Source organism: Gossypium hirsutum, chromosome D09, assembly GCF_007990345.1.
Source record: "Gossypium hirsutum isolate 1008001.06 chromosome D09, Gossypium_hirsutum_v2.1, whole genome shotgun sequence".
Classification (NCBI taxonomy): Eukaryota; Viridiplantae; Streptophyta; class Magnoliopsida; order Malvales; family Malvaceae; genus Gossypium; species Gossypium hirsutum.
Genome location: NC_053445.1, coordinates 7,865,083 through 7,891,065, shown reverse-complemented (window position 1 = coordinate 7,891,065; position 25,983 = coordinate 7,865,083). Strand labels below are relative to the sequence as shown.

At 33.2% G+C, this 25,983-nt stretch overlaps 2 protein-coding genes across 2 annotated transcripts; one reads left to right on the top strand and one right to left on the bottom strand.

Annotated features, from left to right (window-relative positions):
- Window positions 1–14,911: 14,911 nt before the first annotated feature.
- Window positions 14,912–17,297, top strand: LOC107892299 (calmodulin-binding transcription activator 5). Its single transcript, XM_041101653.1, has 7 exons — window positions 14,912–15,010; window positions 15,488–15,566; window positions 16,197–16,312; window positions 16,400–16,488; window positions 16,606–16,651; window positions 16,779–16,884; window positions 16,982–17,297. The coding sequence occupies exons 3-7, from the start codon at window positions 16,226–16,228 to the stop codon at window positions 17,197–17,199; spliced, it is 546 nt and encodes a 181-aa protein (XP_040957587.1). The 5' UTR covers window positions 14,912–15,010; window positions 15,488–15,566; window positions 16,197–16,225; the 3' UTR covers window positions 17,200–17,297.
- Window positions 17,298–21,069: 3,772 nt separating this feature from the next.
- Window positions 21,070–22,903, bottom strand: LOC107892300 (pentatricopeptide repeat-containing protein At1g33350). The gene has a single exon (XM_016817334.2). It carries the CDS (start codon window positions 22,693–22,695, stop codon window positions 21,112–21,114), a length of 1,584 nt encoding a protein of 527 aa, XP_016672823.1. The 5' UTR covers window positions 22,696–22,903; the 3' UTR covers window positions 21,070–21,111.
- Between the last annotated feature and the right edge of the window lie 3,080 nt (window positions 22,904–25,983).

Genomic DNA, 25,983 nt, shown 5'->3' with positions numbered 1-25,983 from the left:
AATGAAAATGAATACGGGAGTCGCCACCAATCCTTTTTGATAAGGTGTGATCGGGCCACCTTGAAAAGTGGTTGTTTTTAATAAACAATTTAATTTTATTAAAACAACGATTTTGGTCTACGAAATTCAAAAAAATGGGTTCGGGAGTCGGTTACGTAGGAGGAAGAATTAGCACTCTCGTAATGCCCAAAATTGATACCTAGTTGATTAATTAATGTCTTAGTGTCAAAGATTGAAAACTTTAAAGAGATTTAAAATACGATCCTTTATTGAAATGATGAGAATTTTCGGGAAAATAGCATATTTTACGTTAATCGAGAAAGAGAATTATATCCAGTAAGTTAGAACACAATGTCTTGAATTCCCGTTGCGCGAATGAATGCCAAATATTTACTTATTTAAAAGATATTTAGTTATCTCGGATCTAAAAATAGGATCATGCCCAGTAAGTTAGGACACGATCTTTTCTTAATTCCTGAGATCGTTTAAAACTTGAGAGAAAAAAGGGATCATGCACAGTAAGTTAGGACACGATCTCTTCTTAATTCCCAAGATCGTTTAAAACTTGAGTTTGAAAAGATTCATGTATTTAGATTTATTGTGAAAATCAAAACCCCGTAAGTTAGGGTACGACCTTCTTGAATCTAAATACGAGATTTTGCTTATTCAAAAATCATAATTTATGCATTGAATAAAATTAATCTAATGCGAAATAGTAGAAATAAAACACGATGTTAATACTTGTAACAAAAAAATAATGAATTCGATAATGTAAGTATGAATAATATGAACAATCATCGAAAATGAAATAAATAAATATAAGAGACAAATCAATCATATAATAGCAAGTAAATAAACGAATAGAATTAAAATGTTCTTTCAAAATAATAATGAACATGTAAATAACAATAAAGAAAATGAATAAAATTAAAAATGTAAAGAGATATATATGTATGTATATATATAAATTAAAAAATATGTATGTATATGCGTGTATATATATATGTATATATATAAAGTATAAAGTATAAATAATATATAGGTATGTATATATATAAATTAAAAAAAAATTATGTATGTATATATATTATAAAAAATGTATGTATGTATATATACATAACAAAATTTGAAATTAATAAGACATAAATGAGTAAATAATTATAATAATATTAACAATGTAATATAATAGTAATAATGATATTAAAATGATCAATTTAATAATAAATAACTAAAATTCCAAACAAAGGACTAAATTGAAACTAAACAAAACCTTAGGGCCGAAATCAAAAATGAAGAACATAAAAAAGGACTAAATCGTGATGCGCGCGAAAGTAGAAGGGCCAAAAGGAAATTTATCCTGGCCTCCAAAACGCACAACTTTGATGGGGGACCAAATCGAAATAAAAGAAAAATAATAGGGTCAAAATTGTAAATAAAAATAATCTACATTAATAGATAAAAAAATGCGGAAGGACCAAAGCGATAAATATCCCAAAAGTTAAAAATGCACGGATCTTGTAGCAGGTCGGGGTCGCGCACCGGGTCTAGAAGTGAAACGACGCCGTTTTAGGGCTATCAGGGCCAACCCTAAACGACGCCGTTTGGTAGCCCTATATAAGTTAGATTTTTTTTTAAAAAAAAAGGTCATTCTTCCATGTTTTAGAAAAAAAATGAAGGTTTCCCCTCAACCTTCTCTCTCTCGCCGGCCAGGATCCGGCCAAAGGCTCCGGCGTACCTTCGCTGTAGCTCCGCCGCAAGCGGTGGTCGAAGGTGCAAAATCGGGCCTTTCTTAGCCCCGTTTGAAGCTAATCCGCATAGAACCCAGATTCAAGGCCGAATCCCTTGAAAGGTCAGCCCGAACTCGAAAAAAAAAGGGGAAACCGTTCGCCTTCCCCCCTTCCGGCGCGACGTAGGTAAGTATTTTCCTTTTCTTTCTTTTTTTGTTATTTTCGTATATATATAAAAAATAAAATAGATAAAAAAAATCAGAATAAATCACCAAAATAATTACCTAAAACAGAAAATAAAATATCACCTTGAAAGTGTTATGTTTTTTATTTCATGTTCATGAAAAAAAAGAGAAAAAACAAAAAAAGACCCCGTTTTTACATTGTATTTCGACTTTTATAGCCTTCGTTCTTACTGTTGGTGCTGCTTCTTTTATTGTTTGCACGTAAAGATGGTGCAAGTGGGGGGTGGTGACATGACCGTGGCAGTGATGGCAGAGCAGGAGGTGTGGCAGCGAGTGAGGGGTCAGAAAACCCTAGGTGCGGCGCACCTAGGGTTAGGGTTACTACCTTTTTTCTGAAAATGGACATTGGGCTTGTGGGTTGTTGGGCTTCTATTTGGGTTGGGAATTTGGGCCATATTGGCCTGTTGTTTTTGCTTTGTAATTTGGACATTTATTGGGCCCGAGAAAATTGGGCTGATTATAGTTGCCCCTATTTGCTCATTGTCGTGTAACGGGAATGAAGCAAAGACTTTTAAGAAGGACCAATTTTGCCTGGTCTCGCCAAATCTTGACTTCTTAGTGCATTTCTTCTTCAAGTAGCCTCTTTCAAGTCCATTGTGTCTTGTTGCTTCGATGCACTCCATTGCACTTTAGAGAGATACGGCTTGTAGCTTCAATCCACTCTATTGTAACTTCAGGGGGACGAGATTTGTGGTTTTAGTTTGCTCCACTGCAACGTCAGGGAGATAAGACTTGTCATGGTAAATTTAACCCGACCTACTGCAACTTCAGAGGTATAGGATTCATCATTTTAATCCGCTTCACTGTAACTTTAGGGTGATAGAATTAGTAGCTTCAATCTGCTCCACTGCAACTTCAAGGAGATAAGACTTATTATGGTAGATTTAATCCGGCCTGCTGCAACTTTAGAGGTATAGGATTTATCATTTTAATTAGCTCCACTGCAACTTGAGGGAGATAGGACTTGTCGTGATCTGCTCTACTGCAACTTCAGAGAGATAAGATATGCTATCTTCAGTCTACTCTACTGCAACCTCAGTGAGGTAAGACTTGTATCTTTAATAAAGTCTGATGCAATTTGCTCTACTGCAACTTCAGAGAGATAAGATTCATCATTTTAATCCGCTTCACTGCAGCTTCAGGGAGATAGGACTAGTAACTTCAATTTGTTCCACTGCAACTTTAGGGAAATAAGATTGGAATAGTCAGTTTGCTTCACTGCAACTTCAGAGAGATAAGACTTGTTAGCTTTAATCTGCTCCACCGCAACTTCAGGGAGATAATATTTGCTATCTTCAGTTTGCCCCGTTGTAACTTTAGGGGGATAAGACTTACTTTCTTCAATTTTAACGTCAGGGAGATAAGATTCGCTGCCTTCAGCTTTAATCTGCTCCGCTGCAATGCCAGGGAAACAAGATTCGCTACCTTTAGCTTTAATCTGTTCCACTATAACGCCAATGAGATAAGTCTGGTGTCTTCAATCTACTCCATTACAACTTCAGGGAGATAAGATCCATCATTTTAATCCGCTCCACTGCAACTTCAGGGAGGTAGGGTTAGTAACTTTAATCTGCTCCACTGCAACTTTAGGGAGATAAGATTGGTTTAGTCAGTCTGCTCCACTACAACTTTAGGGAGATAAGACTTGTTGGCTTCAATCTGCTCTACTGCAACTTTAAGGAGATAAAATTTGTCATCTTCAGTCTACCCCACTGCAACTTCAGAGGGATAAGACTTACTTTCTTCAATTTTAATGCTAGGGAGATAAGATTTGTTGCCTTCAGCTTTAATCTGCTCCGCTGCAATGCAGGGAAACAAGATTCGCTACATTTAGCTTTAATATGTTCCACTGTCATGCCAAGGGGATAGGATTCGCTATCTTCAGTCTTCTCTACTGCAACTTCAGGGAGATAAGACTTAGTACGATCAATCTGCCCCACTGCAACTTTAGGAGGATAAGATTAGTGACTTCAATCTACCCCACTGCAACTTTAGGAAGATAAGATTCGCCATGACGACTTTAACTTTAACGCTAGGGAGATAAGATTCGCTGCCTTCAGCTTTAATCTGCTCTGCTGCAATGCCAGGGAAACAAGATTCGCTACCTTTAGCTTTAATCTGTTCTACTGTAACACCAAGGAGATAGGATTCGCTGCCTTCATCTTTAATCCACTCCACTTCAGCTTTAATGTATTCTACTACAATGCTAGGGAAACAAGATTCGCTATCTTTAGCTTTAATATGTTCCACTGTCATGCCAAGGGGATAGGATTCGCTATCTTCAGTCTTCTCTACTGCAACTTCAGGGAGATAAGACTTAGTACGATCAATCTGCCCCACTGCAACTTTAGGAGGATAAGATTAGTGACTTCAATCTACCCCACTGCAACTTTAGGAAGATAAGATTCGCCATGACGACTTTAACTTTAACGCCAGGGAGATAAGATTCGCTGCCTTCAGCTTTAATCTGCTCTGCTGCAATGCCAGGGAAACAAGATTCGCTACCTTTAGCTTTAATCTGTTCTACTGTAACACCAAGGAGATAGGATTCGCTGCCTTCATCTTTAATCCACTCCACTTCAGCTTTAATGTATTCTACTACAATGCTAGGGAAACAAGATTCGCTATCTTTAGCTTTAATCTGTTCCACTGCAAAGCTAGGAAAATAAGAGTCGCTGTCTTTGATCTGCTCCACTACTGCTTAGGGAGACATGATCTACAATCTTCAATCTACTCCACTGCTACTAAGGGAGATAGGACTGGTGGCTTAAATCTGCTTCCCTACTACCTTGGGAAGATAAGATTCACCGTCTTCAATCTACTCCACAACTGCTTAAGGAGGCAGGATCTACAATCTTCAACCTACTCTACTGCTGCTCAGGGAGATAGAATTGGTGGCCTAAATCTGCTTCCCTACTACCTTGGGAAACAAGATTCGCTACCTTTAGCTTTAATCTGTTCTACTGTAACACCAAGGAGATAGGATTCGCTGCCTTCATCTTTAATCCACTCCACTTCAGCTTTAATATATTCTACTACAATGCCAGGGAAACAATATTCACTATCTTTAGCTTTAATCTGTTCCACTGCAAAGCCAGGAAAATAAGAGTCGCTGTCTTTGATCTGCTCCACTTCTGCTTAGGGAGACATGATCTACAATCTTCAATCTACTCCACTGCTACTAAGGGAGATAGGACTGGTGGCTTAAATCTGCTTCCCTACTACCTTGGGAAGATAAGATTCACCGTCTTCGATCTACTCCACTACTGCTTAGGGAGGCAGGATCTACAATCTTCAACCTACTCTACTGCTGCTCAGGGAGATAGAATTGGTGGCCTAAATCTGCTTCCCTACTACCTTGGGAAGATAAGATTTGTCGTCTTTGATCTGCTCTACTACTGCTTAGGGAGACATGATCTACAATCTTTAATCTACTCCACTGCTGCTCAGGGAGATAGGACTGGTGGCTTAAATCAGTTTCCCTACTACCTTGGGAAGATAAGATTTGCCGTATTCGATCTGCTCCACTACTGTCTAGGGAGACAGGATCTACAATCTTCAACCTACTCTACTGTTGCTCAAGGAGATAAGACTGGTGGCTTAAATCTGCTTCCTTATTACCTTGAGAAGATAATATTCGTCGTCTTCGATCTACTCCACTACTGCTTAGGGAGACATGATTTACAATCTTCAACCTACTCCACTATTGCTCAGGGAGATAAGGCTGGTGCTTTTGATCTACTTCGCTGCCAATACAGGAAGACAAGATCTGCTACTTTCAGTCTGCTCCGCTGTAAACTCAGGGAGGCAAGGCTGGTGTCTTCGATCTACTTCGCTGGCAATACAAGAAGATAAAATCTGCTATCTTCTTCAATCCATTCCACTACAACTTCAGTGGTATAGGGTTTGTGGTTTCATCGATCTGTTCAGAGGAACATAACCTGTAGAATCCATTTCATTGGCCTATTTATGCCTAGTGATTAGAATGTTATGATCAAAATGAATCAAAATTTCCTAACCAAATATGTATGCATGAAAGTAAAATGTCATGAAAATGATATCTTAATGTTTGAGTTGTTATTGCTCGTTGTTCATTAAGGCCCTATTACCGACACGTCAGAATGCTATCTTGTTTAGTTAGTAACACTGTAATCTTCAAAGTTCAATCCACTGTACCTTTGGGACATAAAATTTGAACCATCTTCCTCCCACTGAGTATAAGATCTGGCACTTTCTCAATCCTCTCCCACTGCAATTCAGGGATACAGGATCTGAATCTCTTTGGTCTCCTACACCATTCCCAAGGTGTCGTACCAAATGTTTATGCTCAATTGTAGTACTTTTTCTTTCGAGAAACCTCTTTTTATCACTTCGATGATCATTGCTTGTTTGTTCATTGAAGCTTTGTCACCATCACGACATCTTATCATTCTGTTCAGTTAATGTTTTGACAACAAAATCCAAAGGGATAGTCTTAGACTTTTCCTTCTTAGACATTTCAACCTTTAAACTTGGTGTGTTCTAAATAATAGTCCAGTTTTAAGTTCTTGTATTATTTAGAAACTTCTAGAGTAATACGCAAAACTCCTCTTGTGAAAGTATTATTAGTTCATTAATTATTATTCTAATGCAGCATGCTTGCAAAAAGATCATAACAATAGATAAAAATAAAATTGATTTGGGAGCATAGCTCGAAATGAATAAATTATCAAGGATAATAAGAATAAAAGGAGGAATAGATTGGGAACACGTATCTTGAAAAAGAAAGAAGTATTCCAAGGACAACAAATTCAATATAAATAGTATGAAGATTAGGTGTCCCAGATATTGCAACTTGAACTTCTTTATACAAACTTTCTGAAGACTTTTCTAAGTTTGATATGGGTTTAGGAGATCTATAGTGCTCTGTCGATGCCCCAAAATGTCACCTACACTTTTCTGTTGAATCAGGTATAGCAAGATCACCATATGCCCCAATCTGATCGAAATTTGAGCTGCTCTGATCACTTCATGTCCTATTCTGATCAAAATTTTAACCGCCCTTTTTAGGTTTTCAACTCAAATCCCCTTTGGTCTCAAGGCGCCCTTTGCAGGTTTTCACCTTGGCCTCTCATTTTTCTTTTTCTTTTCTTTTCTTCTTTTTTTTTGAAATATTTTTTGATTGAATCTGAACTCATAGGATTAGGCATGTCCTTGTTATCCCTTCTGATCAAAATCAACGGTTTTCTAGATAAGACCTTCCACATAAGGTTCTTCCCCGTTCGGCATCCACTTTCTTATGAAGTTCTTTTTGTATGGGAAGGATTTTCTTCAATACCAGGTCCCTCTCATGGAATCCTCTAGGGTGAACTTTTTTTTGAGCTCGCATCATTTACTTTTGGCATATTTGACCATGACGAATAACTTTGAACATTCTTCTTCAATCGGGATTAGATTCAAAAAAAACTCAGAGAGAAAGAATCTTGTCTTTAATTGACAAAACCATGATAAGCCTAAAGGAAATGCATTGCCTCGGTAGAGGTTTTTTTTGCCTCCTATGCACTATTCACTTTGGGGCGATATGGTGTTAATCTTGAACAGACTGTAAACTTTTGATATTTTGTTGTTATTTAGATTACAATGTCAGTGCTTAACCCGGACATATCCTAGTATGACCATGCAAAGACATTTTTAAACTCTTAATGTGACTCAACGAGGTCCTACTTTGTTTCTCCGGTTATGTACGTTCCCTTAAGGTTACAACCTCTATTATTTCTTCATGAGGTAAAGTTTTCTTCTCTACCTATTCTACCATTCTCAACAAGTCTGGAGATAGGCTACAATCTATGTCATCTTCAAAGTCATGAGTCCCTCTAACACATGTCTCGCTCAAAAGGAGATAGAGAGTCTGTAGCAGTGTCACTCATGCCATTGATATCCAGGGACCTATTGTAGGTACCAAAGAATATACAAATAATGTATAAATTTATGAATAATTATTTATACAATATGATTATGAATGAATAAAAGAATGATTTGGAAGAAAAATCCAAAAGAATGAAAGAATTGTAAAGAGTGAAAGAACATTAGCTCAAATATGATTGCAATAATGTATTTCATTAAAATAATAACGTTCAGACATGAGCCTATTTCACAAAGGAATTCCTATTGCCTCTAGGCTAAAAGCAACAAACGTGTTCTGAATATTACTCTAAATAAGCTCTAAATACTATAGAGATTTCTTTTGCAATCCGATTGCTTAGAACACTCCTAAGTTTATAAGGGTGAATATCTAACAAGGTCCTTTTCATTTGTGTCTTCATATATGGCATTGATGTGAATGTTTCCCTACATTTTTTCATACATCACATTCACCCATTGATTGGGTAACAGATTTTCTGCACTGGATAAATCATCAAATTTGACAATGCCCATATTGATGAGCCTTTTGACCAGTTTTTTGAAAGTGGTGTAGTTTTCTATAGAATGTCCTACAATTCTTGCATGGTATTCGCATTAGGCGTTTGCATCATACCACTTTGGGAATGGAGGTTGTACATGTTCTGAGTAGAACGGGAATACCACATGTGCATCAAACAGATTTTGATACAACTCTCTATATGTCATCGGGATGGGTGTGAACTAGAGTTTTTCTGTCTTTGGCCTCGAGTTGGATTCTTGCCTTGAGGCACTTTGATAGCCAGTGGTTACGACCCTCGGCTGGCCTACAATAATCGATTTGGAATACCCTTTACTATGCATGCTCAGGTTATTCACTTTATTTTTCTTGTTCTTTAGGATTGATCTTTTGACGCTTTCGCCCATATCTATCTTACCACTTCTTATTGCGTTTTCGATCATCTCGCTAGACATTACTATATCTGAGAAGATCATGGTAGCGCTTTCCAACATATGGTTAATGAATGGGGCTTTCAGAGTGTTGATGAAAAGCATTGCGATTTCTTTCTCCAAAAGAGGTGGATGGACTTGTGTCGCTACCTCCCTCTATCTTTGGGTGTAATGCCTAAAGCTCTCACTTTGCTTCTTTTCCATATTTTGCAGTGTAATTCTGTCAGGTTTCATGTTTGTCACGTGGCCATATTGCTCTATAAAAGCATGTGCCAAGTCCTTCCATGAGTGGATGTTGGCACGGCTCAACTGGTCGTACCATTTGGCAACCGACCTGATCAGACTATCTTGGAAGCAATGAATTAACAATTGATCATTATTAACTTATCCTATCATTCTTCGGCTCATACGGACCAAGTTTGGTTTAGGGGAATACATTTTCCTATAGCTGTACGGAGATGAAAATCTCACGAAGACATAGGTACAGATGTATCCCAGAAGCGATCAACTATCCTGCACGGATGTGAAAACCTCACGAAGGAGTAGCTTCTCACTCCCACTTAAAAGGGTTAAATCAACCGATCATGCGATGCAATATGCAGAAAGATACTAAAACTTAAACCAACACAGCAATTATAAACCACAATGATGAAGATCGTAATAAAGACGGATGAAATGCAACGAAAGGATCGTACATTTAAACCAAGTTTCAATTTTAGACAAAAAGATAAAAAGTTATCAACTCGTGGCTTGACTCACTTATTTTGGGTCCCCACCGGAGTCGCCAAGCTGTCGAAATTATTTTTTTGATAAAAGGGGTGTCGACTTAGATTTTAAAAATGAAAATGAATACGGGAGTCGCCACCAATCCTTTTTGATAAGATGTGATCGGGCCACCTTGAAAAGTGGTTGTTTTTAATAAACAATTTAATTTTATTAAAACAACGATTTTGGTCTACGAAATTCAAAAAACGGGTTCGGGAGTCGGTTACGTAGGAGGAAGGATTAGCACTTTCGTAACGCCCAAAATTGATACCTAGTTGATTAATTAATGTCTTAGTGTCAAAGATTGAAAACTTTAAAGAGATTTAAAATACGATCCTTTATTGAAATGATGAGAATTTTCGGGAAAATAGCATATTTTACGTTAATCGAGAAAGAGAATTATATCCAGTAAGTTAGGACACAATGTCTTGAATTCCCGATGCGCGAATGAATGCCAAATATTTACTTATTTAAAAGATATTTTGCTATCTCGGATTTAAAAAAGGGATCATGCCCAGTAAGTTAGGACACGATCTTTTCTTAATTCCCGAGATCGTTTAAAACTTGAGAGAAAAAAGGGACCATGCCCAGTAAGTTAGGACACGATCTCTTCTTAATTCCCAAGATCGTTTAAAACTTGAGTTTGAAAAGATTTGTGTATTTAGATTTATTGTGAAAATCAAAACCCCGTAAGTTAGGGTAGGACCTTCTTGAATCTAAACACGAGATTTTGCTTATTCAAAAATCATAATTTATGCATTGAATAAAATTAATCTAACGCAAAATAGTAGAAATAAAACACGATGTTAATACTCGTAACAAAACAATAATGAATTCGATAATGTAAGTATGAATAATATGAACAATCATCAAAAATGAAATAAATAAATATAATAGACAAATCAATCATATAATAGCAAGTAAATAAACGAATAGACTTAAAACGTTCTTTCAAAATAATAATGAACATGTAAATAACAATAAAGAAAATGAATAAAATTAAAAATGTAAAGAGATATATATGTATGTATATATATAGATATAAATTAAAAAGTATGTATGTATATGCGTATATATATGTATATATAAAGTATAAAGTATAAATAATATATAGGTATGTATATATATAAATTAAAAAACATTATGTACATATATATATTATAAAAAATGTATATATGTATGTATGTATGTATGTATATATACATAACAAAATTTGAAATTAACAAGACATAAATGAGTAAATAATGATAATAATAATATTAGCAATGTAATATAATAGTAATAATGATATTAAAATGATCAATTTAATAATAAATAACTAAAATTCCAAACAGATGACTAAATTGAAACTAAACAAAACCTTAGGGCTAAAATCGAAAATGAAGAACATAAAAAGGACTAAATCGTGATGAGCGTGAAAGTAGAAGGGCCAAAGGGAAATTTATCCTGGCCTCCAAAACGCACAGCTTTGATGAGGGACCAAATCAAAATAAAAAGAAAAATAATAGGGTCAAAATTGTAAATAAAAATAATCTACATTAATAGATAGAAAAATGCGGAAGGACCAAAGCGGTAAATATCCCAAAAGTCAAAAACGCGCGGATCCTGTAGCGGGTCGGGTCGCGCACGCGGGTTTGAGAGTGAAACGGTGCCGTTTTAGGGCTATCAGGGCCAACCTTAAATGACGCCGTTTGGTAGCCCTATATAAGTTAGATTTTTTAAAAAAAAAAGTCATTCTTCCATGTTTTAGAAAAAAATGAGTGCTTCTCCTCAACTTTCTCTCTCTCGCCGGCCAAGATCCGGCCAAAGGCTCCGGCGCGCCTCCTCCGTAGCTCCGCCGCAAGCGACTGCCGGAGGTGCAAAATTGGCCCTTTCTTAGCCCCGTTTGAAGTCGACCCCATAGAACCCGGATTCAAGGCTGAATCCCTTGAAAGGTGAGCCCAAACTCAAAAAAGAAAGGGGAAACCGCTCGCTTCCCCTCCTTCCGATGCGACGCAGGTAAGTATTTTCCTTTTTCTTTCTTTCTTTTGTTATTTTCGTTTATATATAAAATAAAATAGATAAAAAAATTGGAATAAATCACCAAAATAAGTACCTAAAACAGAAAATAAAATATCACCTTGAAAATGTTATGTTTTTTATTTCATGTTTGTGAAAAAAAAGAGAAAAAAATAAAAAAGACCTCATTTTTACATTGTATTTTGGCTTTTATAGCCTTCGTTCTTGTTGTTGGTGCTACTTCTTTTATTGTTTGCAGGTAAAGGCGGCGCAAGTGGAGGGTGGTGACATGATCGTGACGGTGATGGCAGAGCAGGTGGTGTGGTAGCGGGTCAGAGGTCAGAAGACCCTAGGTGCGGCGCACCTAGGGTTAGGGTTGCTGCCTCTTTTTTTAAAAATGGGCATTGGGCTTTTGGGTTGTTGGGCTTCTGTTTGGGTTGGGAATTTGGGCCATATTGGCCTGCTGTTTTTGCTTTGTAATTTGGACTTTTATTGGGCCCGGGCAAATTGGGCTGATTACAGTAACTATCATCCATAATCTTGTCCTTCCCAAAACTCATTCCAAGGTTTTAGAATACATTGAATCTTTTTGCTCAACCGTACTGCAGCACTTCAAAATTTCTGGTATCATATCTGGTACTATTCCAGGAGCAGATACAATGAAATTTTGAGGAAATAAGTTGAATCAGGGATTAAATATTGGAGATGGAACTCGATGTAGAAAGTTGCAAATGTGAAAATGTGGAAAAAGGACCAAGTCTTATATTTTAAAAAGTTGGAAGATTAAAATACAATTTAACCAAATTGAAAAAAAATGAGGTAGTGATGATGGTTTGGCATGGGAATCAAGTACAAATATTTTTATTAAAAATATTTTTAGTTTTATTTAATTTTTCACATAATGTTATATTATCCATGTGGACTTGATTTGAATATAAATTCTACGTGTCAAATTTTGATTGGTTGGTTTACCAATTCACTAACAGTGTTAACACCAAGATACCACATTGGACATTTTATAAAAGAACATGTACCAAATGTAACGTCATCTCATTTGAAAATATCTATTTTGTAGTAAGAATGGAGAGTCAATATCAGACAAATATTAAACCTAGAAATTGTCAAGCAATTAAGCATATACTCAAGTATTTATGAAGAACAAGGGATCATATGCTTTTATATTCTAGAAGGGATCTAACACCCTTTGGATATATGGACTCCGACTTGTAGACGAGTAGAGGCTTGAGGAAATTGACATCAAACTGTGTTTTTTTCTAGGTCGTGGAGCCATAGTGTTGAGAAGTTTAAGCAGACTTGCACTGTTGACTCCACTATGGAGACCAAATATGTGGCTGCTTTTGACGCAATGAAAGAAATAGTCTGGCTTCAAAATTTCGTAATAGATTTTGAGGTCATTCTTAATATGGAAGAAGCTATTACAATGTATTTTGATAACATCGCACAATAGCTAATAATAAGGGAACAAGAAATCATAAGAGGACACATTGATCGCAAATATCATGTTATACGAGAGATAGTAGCAGGTGGAATAGTAGATTTAGTCAAAATTGCATCTGAGGACAACCTTACGAATCTTTTTACCAATACACTAGTGGCTAGGAGTTTTGAGAAACCTGTAGAGGGCATGTGTATGCAAAATATGACTCATTTATTTCACTAGATCAAGTAGAATATTGTTAGGATATTTTCCCTTAGTGCAATGATTTTCTCATTCTACTTGTAATTTTTGAACTAATTGAATAAATAAATTTCCATTCAATTAATTTATTTTATCTTTGTATGATAGTCCTCAATAATTTTTGCATGAAAAGTAAAATGAATAAGTAAATATTCGCTCATTGATTACATAAGTTTTAACTAATATTAAGTTGCATCATATGGAAATAATTATGATGCGAGAAGACAACTTATATTAGTAAATAATCTAAATTGTTCATAATACATAAGAATAAAAATGAATAGTTTATTCATAGGGGCTATTATGTCATTTATAAGTCTAAATTTGGGAGATACCTTGTCTTGAGTATCGAAGCAGTTGACTCCTAAAAATAGAGACATAGCTGTTATTGTATACAATATATCAGATTGGACCCCAATAAAGCTTATCTTAGATCTGTTTATAGATTTATTCACTTGTTATGTTCATGGTGTGATTTACCTTAATCCTAACTAAGTAGCTAACTATGTGTACATAACTCATGTACTTTGATATATTGAAAGTCAATGCTCTCTTGGTATCGGAGCCAAAAGTTGGTATATTAGGTGTATGACATATGTACGGTATGACTTCATTTAGAATAGTGGAATTCATAACTAGGTTAAAGAGTAAATAATATCCTCTCACTAGCATTACATGAATTAAGGAAAAGGAATATGGCCACAAGTCATTCGTTAGGGATGAATGATTATTATTATCTGTTAGTAATGATCTTTTTCATCTTGGAAAATGGAATGTTGATTATGAGATAAAATAAGATCTAATTAGGGGAACTAATTTAACCTAAAAAGATTAAGGATATTCTATAAGAGTAACACAAATGACAACGCCAGTGGACAAAAGCATAAATTTAAGTTCATTTCATAATGATATGTAATGGGAGTTCAATCATGATCCTTTTAGTGGATTGATTCCATGACTAAATAATTTGCAATTAGCAAACAAAGAGACATAATTTAATTACAAATTATTTAATCCCTAATTATATATGTGTTAGATTAGTCCCTCTGCTAGCTCAATATGATTTTGAAAGGATTGCAAATTAAGAAAAACTTCGACAAATAGATGAAAACGATGAATGAGAAATATATTTGCATGAATTAGTAGCTACAATAAATGCATTTTCACAAAGTAACAAAAGATGACTTAAAAATTAATTTAACATATTTAGATTATTATCAAATTGAATAATAGAGCCCAAAGTGAGAAATTAAAATTAATTAGTCATCACAGTTACGCTGAATAGGAAAATTAAATTTATTTACTCATAGATTCTAATACGATAAAATCATTATGATTGACAAAATTAGAATTTGGTTGAGCAAATAATTTAATTTAATTTTTAATTAATTAATTAATATTTTGGAAAAAAATTAGTTATTAGAATGGATAATTATACGGGCTTGTTTTAATTTAATTTAAAAGTAGACTGCATGTATAATTGTACATAGTACATGAAAGGCTTAAAGAGCCAACTTAGGGTCTGTTTGATAAGGAAAAATATTTTCCGGAATTGGTTTTCCACATTTTCCGGTGTTTGTTTGTTGGAAAATGAATTCCCATATGAAAACATTTTACAAACACGGGTAAAATCCGAAGCTTTTTTTTAGAAATTGTCTTACCCATTTCTCTACCGTAAGACATTTTCCCTTTCTCCTTTCTCTTCTTCAACCTTCTTCAACCTTCTTCTGTTATCTCTATCTGCTAAGGTCGGCATATCGCAAAAGATTCGGCCCTCTGCTAAGAGTGGTTCCAGTTGATTTACCTCCCCATTTTTGAGTTTTCTTCTATCCACTCTTTTCTTTTTTCTCAATTTTCCTATGGTTGAATGGAAGTCTGGAAGGGAAGGAGTGGGAATTGAAATTTTTTAATTTAATCATTAAATTACAAATAATTGACTTCTAATGAATTTTTAATATGAGGTTAAGTCCATTTTGGTTTAATACATAATATTAAAAAAAAATTTCTTGTTTTCTCTTTTGAACTTCATTTTTAAAGTTCCAAAAGAAGTTTCGTTTTGAAGAAGGTTATATGTTAGACTAAGCTGGGTTTTATTTATTTATTTATTTATTACTGAGTTTTCGTTCTTTTTTCTTCTGTTAATTACGCGTTTAACTTTTTTTTAAAATTAATTTCGGTTTTTATTTTAATTGTTTAGTTACTTGAGTTAAAAAAATCGTTTTCAGGCGTTTGGTTTTGTCGATGGAGGATGGTGGTCGTGCGAGTCTCTCGGAGCTGAGATTCATGGATTTCATACATTGCAAGGTATATTATACAGAATTTGTTTTTATTAGTTTTAATATTTTTTTTCTGATTCTATGAATTGATCTTATAACGTGTGTTAGAATTTAATGTGCTGAAAATTGTTTGATCGCTGTAAATGGTCCATAGTATTTACTTGTTAGCTTTTTCGTGAGTAATTTCTTACTCTTTTTGTGGGAGTTTTTGCTCTTTGAAAGCTAGAGAAGTGGTTGATTTTGTTTCAAGCAAATATCAAATTCACATAAACATTTGCTTGTGAAGTGTTAGTTGAGCTTCAGGGACTGTTAAATTTTGTTCATATCGTGCTTTGGAGTGCAATTATGCAAATCTCTCTGTTTTGCTAATTTTTTTCATTTTATTTTTTAAATTTGTTTCTGTTGGATATGGATAGATTTGGATGTTAAAAACATGTTGGAAGAAGCCAAGTCAAGATGGTTACGCCCAAATGAGATTCATGCTATACTGTGCAACCATAGATATTTCTCCATTTAAGCGAAGCCAGTGAACATGCCGAAAAGTAACTATAGATAAAAATTAAATTCTGTTTGTTCCCCTCATCTATACGCCCCCACATGAGTGAACACAGAAGAAGTTTACTACTTACTAATGAATATAACTCCCTTATCATTATAGGTGGTACTATTGTATTGTTTGATCGAAAGATGCCGAGGAACTTTCGAAAAGATGGTTATAATTGGAAAAAGAAAAAGGATGGGAAGACTATTAAAGAAGCTCATGAACACTTAAAAGTAGGTTTTGCTTTTCGTATAACTTATATTATATTATTTTGATTTGGCCAAAATGTGATTACAATTGTATTTTATTTCATGAACCAGGTTGGTGATAAAGATAGGATTCATGTATATTATGCACATGGTGAAGATAACTCAACCTTTGTTCGCAGGTGTTATTGGCTGCTAGATAAGTATGTATGATGTATTTTACATTTAAAGTTAACCTCACCTATCTTGTCCCTACTTGTTCTCTTTTAACCCAAGTTGCATTGTGTTAATCTCTGATCATGATTAACTTCTTGTTTCAGGTCTTTGGAGCAAATAGTTCTTGTTCATTATCGTGAAACAAAGGAGGTTGGTGTTTACTACAAACAAAAAACTTTGAGATACCATTCCTGAATAAAGCAGTCTTTTATGTTTCTTCCTACTCAGAACCAGTTTGTGAATGATGTTTGTGGATTTGTGCTACAAACAATTGCAGGTTTCACTAGCCACACATTCAAATTCGAGTTTGTTAACAGATCAGTCTACTCCTTTGCTTGTTACAGAAGAGTTTGATTCTGGAATTGCTAATACATATTCTGAAGGTGAGAAGAGTCTAGGTGATGTTGAAATTTTCCAGAGATTAATCATGTGAACAAATACATCATGTTCTCATTAAATGCTATTGTGGAAAGTTAACAGAACCAGGTGAGAGTGTTAATGTTAGAAATCATGAAATGAAGCTTCTTGAGATTAATACACTTGAATGGGATGAGCTTCTGGTGGCAAATGGTGCTAATGATTCGATTGCATCTAGAGGAGGTATTGTATTAGTTTCCAGTATAAGCAATAACACTTATTTAGTTGCTGAATTGTTGACATATTTTGGTTGTGATAGCAAACAATGTTTCTTGCTTTGACCAACAGAACCAAATGATAGTAAATGACTTCTCAAATTATGTAAGCAGAACCATTTCATAGCTCTTAAGTTCTATATATTTTAAATTTGCTTTTGTTAGTTTTTCTTTTCTTTTCTTATCAGGCAACCTGTTAGGGTTGTATGTTGGCTAATAGCTTCTTTGCATGCCTGTAATACTGAAAGACTTTATGCATGTTGTGTAGAAGGCAGAAACTGAAAAGATGGACTTTAAACTAATTTTTAGACCTCCTTGGCATTTATGATTTAGGCTACCCTTTGCTATAAATATGTGTACTTTCTTACATCTGCTCGGGTGTCTTCATTTTCATCCTTATTTTTGTGTGTTCATTTTTTTTTTCAATTTAACGATTAATATTGTAGCTTAATAATTGAGTATTATTATAAATAAATCATTGCAATATATGTAAAAACAATTTTAAATATAAAAATTTATTAATATATATTAATATATGTAAAAACAACTTTTTCGGAACATATTTTCAGGAAATCTGTCAAATAGCAGAAAATATTTTACACAGATTCAATCAAACACCAGAAAATATTTTCCAGTAAATCATTTTACAGAAAAGTAAAACATTTTCCAGAAATCATTTTACGGAAAACATTTTACTGGCAATCAAACGGACCCTTAATGAGTGTGCACATGGGGGACACTTTGAGTGAGAGATTCCCTGTGTGTGCAGCCTATCCTGTTGGAGTTTTACCAGGACTTTAGTTTTTTATTGAAATATTATTTTCCCTGTTCATATTCTAGAGCTCTTGTGATTTTTTCGCTATATATAGGGATTAGACCTGTCCATGGGGGCCGCCCGGCCCGATGGCCCGCCCGAAATATAGGAGGGTTTGGGTAAAAATATAGGCCCGAAATATGGGCTTGGGCAAAATTTTAGGCCCGTTTAAAAAATGGGCCGGGCCTCGGACAAGATTTTTTTGGCCCGGACTCGGCCCGACCCAAAAAATATTAAATATATATATTTTTTATTTTAAAATATAATAGTTTTTTATTTTAAGTTTATTTACTTTCATTTCCTTGACTAGTGTTACAAAATAATAATAATAAAACATCAAGTTTGTTTTACTAATCAAATGTTAGATTTTGTTACAACAATTAATACAATTAATACAATTAATAATTTGATAAATTTACTAATCAAATGTTAGATTTTATTATAACAATTAATACAATTAATACAATTAATAATTTGATAAATTGACTAATCAAATGTTAGATTTTATTACAACAATTAATACAATTAACAATTAATAATTTGATAATTTTACTAACAATTAATTTTAATAACAATTAGTTTTAATTTTATTAAAAAAACTAATTTTAATTTTAATTTTAATTAAAAACGGGCCGGGCTGGGCTCGGGCCCAATATTTTTTCTTCGGGCCGGGCCTAGGAAAAATCTCAGGCCCATATTTCGGGCCGGGCCCGAGCCTAGTAAACGGACTGAAAATTTTTTGTGGGCCCGGCCCGGCCCAGCCCATGGACAGGTCTAATAGGGATTAAGGGGTTGTTGGAAAAAATTCACATATACTAGAATACTTTGCCGAATTTTAGTGAAAAATTATTTGGGATATTTTCTTGAAATTAAATAAATTCTATTTTTCGTGAATATTTCTACTTCAACTCTGTGAGGTTATAATTGTCTACTCCTTAGCAATTATACTTCAAATTTAATAGATTGAATTTTTCTTTTTATTTTGGATTTTCCCTAAAGAAAGTCGACTTTCTCCATTGGGAAGTCTAGGTTTTCATCATGTGCTTGGTTCTATGAATAAATCCCACTCTCTAAGTATCCAATGGCTTGAGAATAGAACAAAAGATTATTCAGTTGAAAGTTGGAAGAATTTGTATGCTAAATCTAGGATTCGCAAAATCTTTCTGACTTGGAAACATATATACTAAATTTAGTAAAATTTATTAATATAGGTAACAACCAAAATTCAGTTTTATGAAAAGTTTTAAAATTTTACTGTGTAACAAAACTGTTTCTCAAGTCTATTTTTCCAACAATTAACACGTTAATGGCTGATGTTACGGAAGTTTAGTAAACTTCTTACTCAAATTTCAATATTAAAAAGTATAGAGAATAAAAATGATCAAATTTGAGAACAAGGAAAAAAATTAAAGCTTACTCTTTATATAAGAGTAACTGCGAAATTTGACCTAATAATTTTAACTATTATTATTTGGGTTAAGATTGAAATTTTAAATTAAAAAAAAATAGAAATTAAATTCATAATTTAAATATAATACAAGGATTAAAAGTAAAATTTTAATATTTATTTTAAGAAGTTTGCATATATTAAAATCTTGATAAAAGAAATAGCAAAATTTAAAGTTTATTTTGAACAAATATTATCATTCTTGAATATTGAAAGGCTTTCATAAATTCTATTCAGATATAAATTTCGAGATAAGTGTTTGATATGGATATATATATATATATATATTTAATAAGTGTATTTATTTTTTTCCAACTTTTTTCTATAAATTTCATACACAAATCTTAATGCGTTGAAAATATAAATACTTTAAAAATAAAGAAAAATTGAGATACCATAAATGCTGGTACCTTCTTTTCATTTATGATTATCAATTGAATTGTTGCTGGAACTTTCACCTCCATTGACTTTGAGGTAACATATTTGCTCAACATCAATTGAAAACTTAATGCCCCATTAATCCAAGGATGTTGACATGCCAACAGTCAAAAGGGATATGGGTACAACTAATCAAAAGTTGGTACATTGGTCTAAGTTTGAAGATTAGTTTAAAAAGTAAGATGTAGTAAAAGGTATAGGTTCAAAAAATGTGTTTAGACAAAAAATAAGACCCATTTTCTAAATAGATCAGCATTTTACTATTATATTTCTGTTATTTTGCTGTTATTTTGTTGTTATTTTATTGTTGTTTTACTACCATTTTACTATTATATTTCTACTGTTTTGTTGTTATTATTTAGATTTTATACAACTCTGTTTTATTGTTAATTTTACTACTATTTTAGAGGCATTTGTTTGTTAAGTTGCAACTATCTTAATGTTATTTATGTATAAAGATTTTTTAAAATGTATTTTTAATTTGTTAGAAAAGATTTATTTTAACATTTTTAGTGTATTTGATGTATTATTTAAAAATTCGTTTTTATATAAAAAAATAATCTAAAAAAATTAATACTGGCAAGTTGAGTTGGACTCAAAGTTTAGTATTTTTAATCTAGGTCGAGTTTGGACAAAATTTTAAGCTGAGTCTGAAAAACGAGCATAAAATTTTATATCAACCCGATCCATGATCAAGTCTAAATATGAGTATATACAACTTTTTTAAAGTTTTTTTTTTTCATTTATTTTGATATTCTTTAGAGAGTCAAATTTTTGTTAGCTTATTTGAATAAGCATCAAATATAAGTGTCAAACAAAAATACATGAAACAATAGTTTTCTATAATCAAAATTGTTATTTTGCACATGGATTCTAGAGTGATGTGAACACAAATACTATGAAAGCAATATTAGTTTTAGGGTAAAAGTATTAGGGAAAATTCTTATATTAGAAGTATATTAAAAAAATTGGATAAATTAATTTTTATACATTAGATCAAAGTGTAAATTCACCCTTATATCAAAAATTTCATTTGTTTTTATTGTTAAAAACTAGTCCTTATATGCTAGAATGAGACACGGTGCATACCACATATAATTGTCTAGTTATCCCGTCAACCATGTTAATTTTTATCCGTAGAAATAGATTTTTTTTAATGAAAAGACCATTTGCTCTTTAATCTAACATACAAAGACTAATTTGTCTATTTTTTAAATAAATAAGACAAAATGCAATCTGACTCTTAATATAGTAGCCTTCATTGTACTTTTACCGAGCTTTAGGAAAAAGCAACCATGCTTTCCAAAATGCCGTAGATCTCATCAGTTCTAGGATGCATCTTATCAACAGAATAGAATTGATGAACTTTGCCATCAACTTCGATCCAACTGCAACCTGGGGTCTTATAAGCACTCTGTTCCTTCAACTTCTTCCTAAATTTGCGTACCTCATCCCATTTCCCTAATGCTCCATATAAATTTGCCAACATAGAGCCATAACCTCCATTGTTTGGGTCGATTTCAATAAGTTTCTTTACTGCAAACTCTGCCAAATCCAGGCGACCGTATATTTTACACCCATTTAACAATGAGCCCCAAACAACCTCATCAGGTTTCATCTTCATACAATTAATGACTTCCATTGCTTCTTCAAACTTTCCTGCTCTACCAAGAAGATCGATTAAACAACCATAATGATCAATCCTAGGTTCGATATTGTAACTACTAGTCATCAACTCAAAATAAGCACGGCCTTTTTCAACCAATCCTCCATGTGTACAAGCATTCAACAGACTGATAAAGGTAACTGCATCAGGTCTAATATCCTCAAAACCACAATTGATCATCTCCTCAAACAAACTAATTGCATTCTCACTTTGTCCATGTAGTGCAAAACAATTGATTATAGAGTTCCAAGATGTCAAGTTTTTCTTGGAACTCATTTCAAAAATCCTTCTTGCTGTATCTAAGCTCCCACATTTCCCATACATATCTATTAAAGCATTAGCTATGAAACAATCATTATCAATACCATTTCTATAAACGTAACCATGGATTGATTTGCCAAGCTGAAACATCCCAGTGTTTCCACAAGCCGATAAACTGCAAACAACTGTAACCTGATTAGGCCTATTCCCTTCTCCTGTTCCCACCATTACCATCTTTCTCAACACTGAAATAGCCTCAGAAAAGAATCCATTTTGCGTGCACCCTGCAATAACAGCATTCCAAGAAGGAACATCCCTATTGGGCATCTGCTCGAAAAGCGAAACAGCCTTTCCAACATCCCCTACTCTCATATACCCAGAAACCATAGCAGTCCAAGACACAAGATTTCTCTCAGACATTTCATCGAACACGTCCCTTGCAATCCCAATGCACGAACCCGTCCTCGAATAGGAATCAACCAGAGCCGTTTGGACAACTGGGTATTGTCCAAAACCCGATTTTAAAATCTGGGTATGAACCAGTTTCGTGCCATTAGACTCCAAAACCTCAGGAGCTGATTTCAAGACATGAGGGAAAATAAAATTGTTGGGTGCCGGCTTGCCTTTGCGAAGCATGTGACGGTAAAGAACAAAAGCGGAAGTATGGTGGTTGGGGTTAGAGGCATAAGCAGTAATCATGGCAGTGTATAAGTATATATTGGGAGAAGGAAGATGATCAAACAGTAAGCGAGCATAGTAAAAGTTGAATATCTTGAGTGTGCAAAAGCGAACTAACTTGAAGATGTAGAATTGGGTGTGGGAGTGGCCTTGAGAGATGATGAAAGATTGGAGTTGTTTAAGATGGCTGAGATTAATGCATTTTTCTAGGATTGTTAGGAAGTGTTGGTTCATTTTGAGTTGGCTTAAACCATACATGGAGCATGCATATTTGCTTCTACTGTACAGAAAGAACTGAAGCTTACCCCCTTCGATTATATAAGCCGCCGGCTACCATGGTAGTCGTGGAGAGACCCTTTGTCTTGGCAGCTATATATACGTTTATGGTCTTCGGGTAGAGGATGAGTTTTCTTGCCAAAACTCACTCCTCACAAATGATCCCTCTCCTGCAGGTTACAGCCATATATATACGTTTGTGCAAAAAAACAAAAGCTATATATATACGTTCATTTTTTTAACGAAAATATATGTATGTTTATTATTCAAGGTTTCTCTTTAAAATTCAAATAGGATTGCATTTTATCATTTTTATTAAGAAATCAATATTTAATAGTAAAAATAGACAAAATTTTAATAGAATTGTTAATTTATTCTTTTATCTAATATATAATAATTAATTTATCAATTTTTTAGTAAATGAGATAAATGTTATTTGATTTTTTGTACAATGACTTCCATGTTATATTTACCAGTTTTTTAGAACATCACTTAAAATTTTTTAAGTTTAATACTCAATTAGACCGTGAGCTATAATTGTTTTCTAGTTTTGGTATCTAGACTTTTTTTATATCGCTTTGGTACTTGATTATCATTTTGTTACTCAATTCAAACTTTTTTTTGGCGAATTACAATAACAGGGCAAAACTCGAACAACAAACACGATTAACGTGACTCGAACCCAAGCCACACTTGGGGCGGTGAACACCCTTAACCATTAGGGCGTCACATGGGGTTTGTTAAAAAAAATTAGTTGATATGTGATGCCAATTAAGATGTGCCATGTGGCATTTGAATTTATTAAAATTAAAAAATTAAATATAAATTCAAAAATAAGAAAAAAAATTAAAAAAATTAAAAATTATAAAAATGTTATAAAATAAATAGACAGAGAGTAAAAAATAAAGAAAATGGGAGAACAAAAGAGAGAGCTTATTTTATTGATTAATCAGAATGTTTACAAAGCTTCTCTAAAGTCTCGATTTATAGACATAAGAAGTATAAATGAAGTAGAGACATAAGAAGTATAAATGAAGTAGAGATCCACTTCTAATGACTATTAGAATTTAAAGTACATCAAAATTTATCTTGACCTTGATGGACATCCACTTAATAAGATATTCATAACACTCCTCCTTAGATGTCCATTGTTAAATAATGTGCACTTTTAAAACCTTACTAAGATAAAAACCTTGTAAGAAAAAAATCTTAGTGAAGAAAAAAAATACACATATCTATAATACGCATGATATGCTGCCTTATTAAAAACTTTATCAGGAAAATCCAATGAGACAAAATCTCAGTTAAGGGAAAAAAGAGTACAATGCGTATTTACTCCCCCTTATAAAAAAATCACATACTTTCTTATATTCTACGTATTCAATCTTGAATACTAGTTTTTCAAATGACTATTTGAATGTATTTGCTAAGCATTTATATCGCCATTCTTTTTAAAGTCATGAGTGAGGGTAAATTTTGGGGAAATATATTTTGATCTCTTTAAGAATTTCAACAATAATCATAGCAAACTTTAATCATGATTCTTCTATAAAAACACAAATATGTATTTTGGATCATTTTATAATCCTCATTCAACTGCTATTTACCACATATATTCAAATTATTTCAATTCATATAAATGAACAATTTCCAGAGAATTTCAATATGCTTCTAGCATCCTAAATTCTTTAAGGATTTTAATATAAACTTTACTATATAGTGGTTCATAAAATGTTGTAACAACAAACATTAGATGCAAATTAAATCTTTTATGAATTGCCAAAATAATACATTTAAAGGTTATTGCATCCACCACAACAAAATATTATATCTTTTTATAATCAATGTCAGGACTTAACGAAAAATTTCATATTTTTATTCCGCTTTTACAAAACTACTTCATTTGCACCCTCACTAGCTTTATACCTTTAGATATTTGGACTACTGGTCCAAAAAATCCACGAATTTAATAGTACTTGAGTTACGTCTTTCTATTTTGATCAATTTATTCCATATATATATATTTCTCAATAGATTTATTCAATATCCTTCTTTTATTTCAATATTTCAATAATAATTGTTGAAACCACTTTTTGGAAACAAAAAAAAAATAGCGTCGACTTAAAAAAACGAAAATTGGAGTCGCCACCAATCCTTTTTATTTAGATGTGATCGGATCACCTCATAATTTATTCATTTTAATAAAAGTTTAAATTTACTAAAACAATAAATTTTTTTTGGTCTACAAAATCCAGAAAATGGGTTCGGGGTCGGTTACGCACGAGGAAGGATTAGCACCTCGATACGCCCAAAATTGGTACCTTGTTGATTAATTAGTGTTTTAAGAAAATGGGCAAAGATTTTAAAATACGATCCTTGTAAAAAAAAACATGTATAAATCAAATTATATGTTAAGACCCTCTCATTTAGGAGAGAGAAAATGTTACACCCAATGGGTTAAGGCATGATATTTCACATCCTAAAAAATGAGTTTGTCCTTAAAAAACTCATGCAATGAAATTTAAAAGGATATTCAATTGTTTAAGTCAGATGAAAAAATCGAGGCCCAATACGTTAGGGTACAATTTCTCAAAATCTCAAACATTGAATATTGCCTTTATTATTTTTTAGAAAAATCCTCATCTCGAGAAAACAACATGTCATATCCAATGCGTTAGGACACAACGTATCGAATTCCCGAGAATGAACTTTTTATTTATGTGTTTTGATTAAAGAATATTCTCGATTATTTAGATTCAACGAAAAAATTAGAACCCAATACGTTAGGGCTCAATCCTCTTGAATATCCCAAATACTGAGTATTGCGTTATCTTGCAAGGTTTTGAATAAAACGATTTTAATATTTAAATAGAATATAATCTTTTTGACAAATAAAACACAATGGGATGACAATGTATATTGCAAAAGAAAAATTCGTAAGCTAAATGTAAGCTAATGAGCAACAAAGAATCAGTAAAATACCAATAAACAATACAACATACATAAGGGCAACAATCTTATATTATACATTATGCAACTACTAACATCCATAATATCCATAATTACGTATCGTAAATTCAAAAATTATATCACTTTATTATTAACAATGAATCATGATTATTCAAGGAAACATTTATTAAATAATTATGTTTATTGTTAAAATATTTGACTATCCATTTAGATAGTTGTGTTCCTATGAAGAAATATGAGAATTCTTATAAATAAAAGTCAAGTTTCATTTGTCTGACATACCAGAAAAACACATCAAAA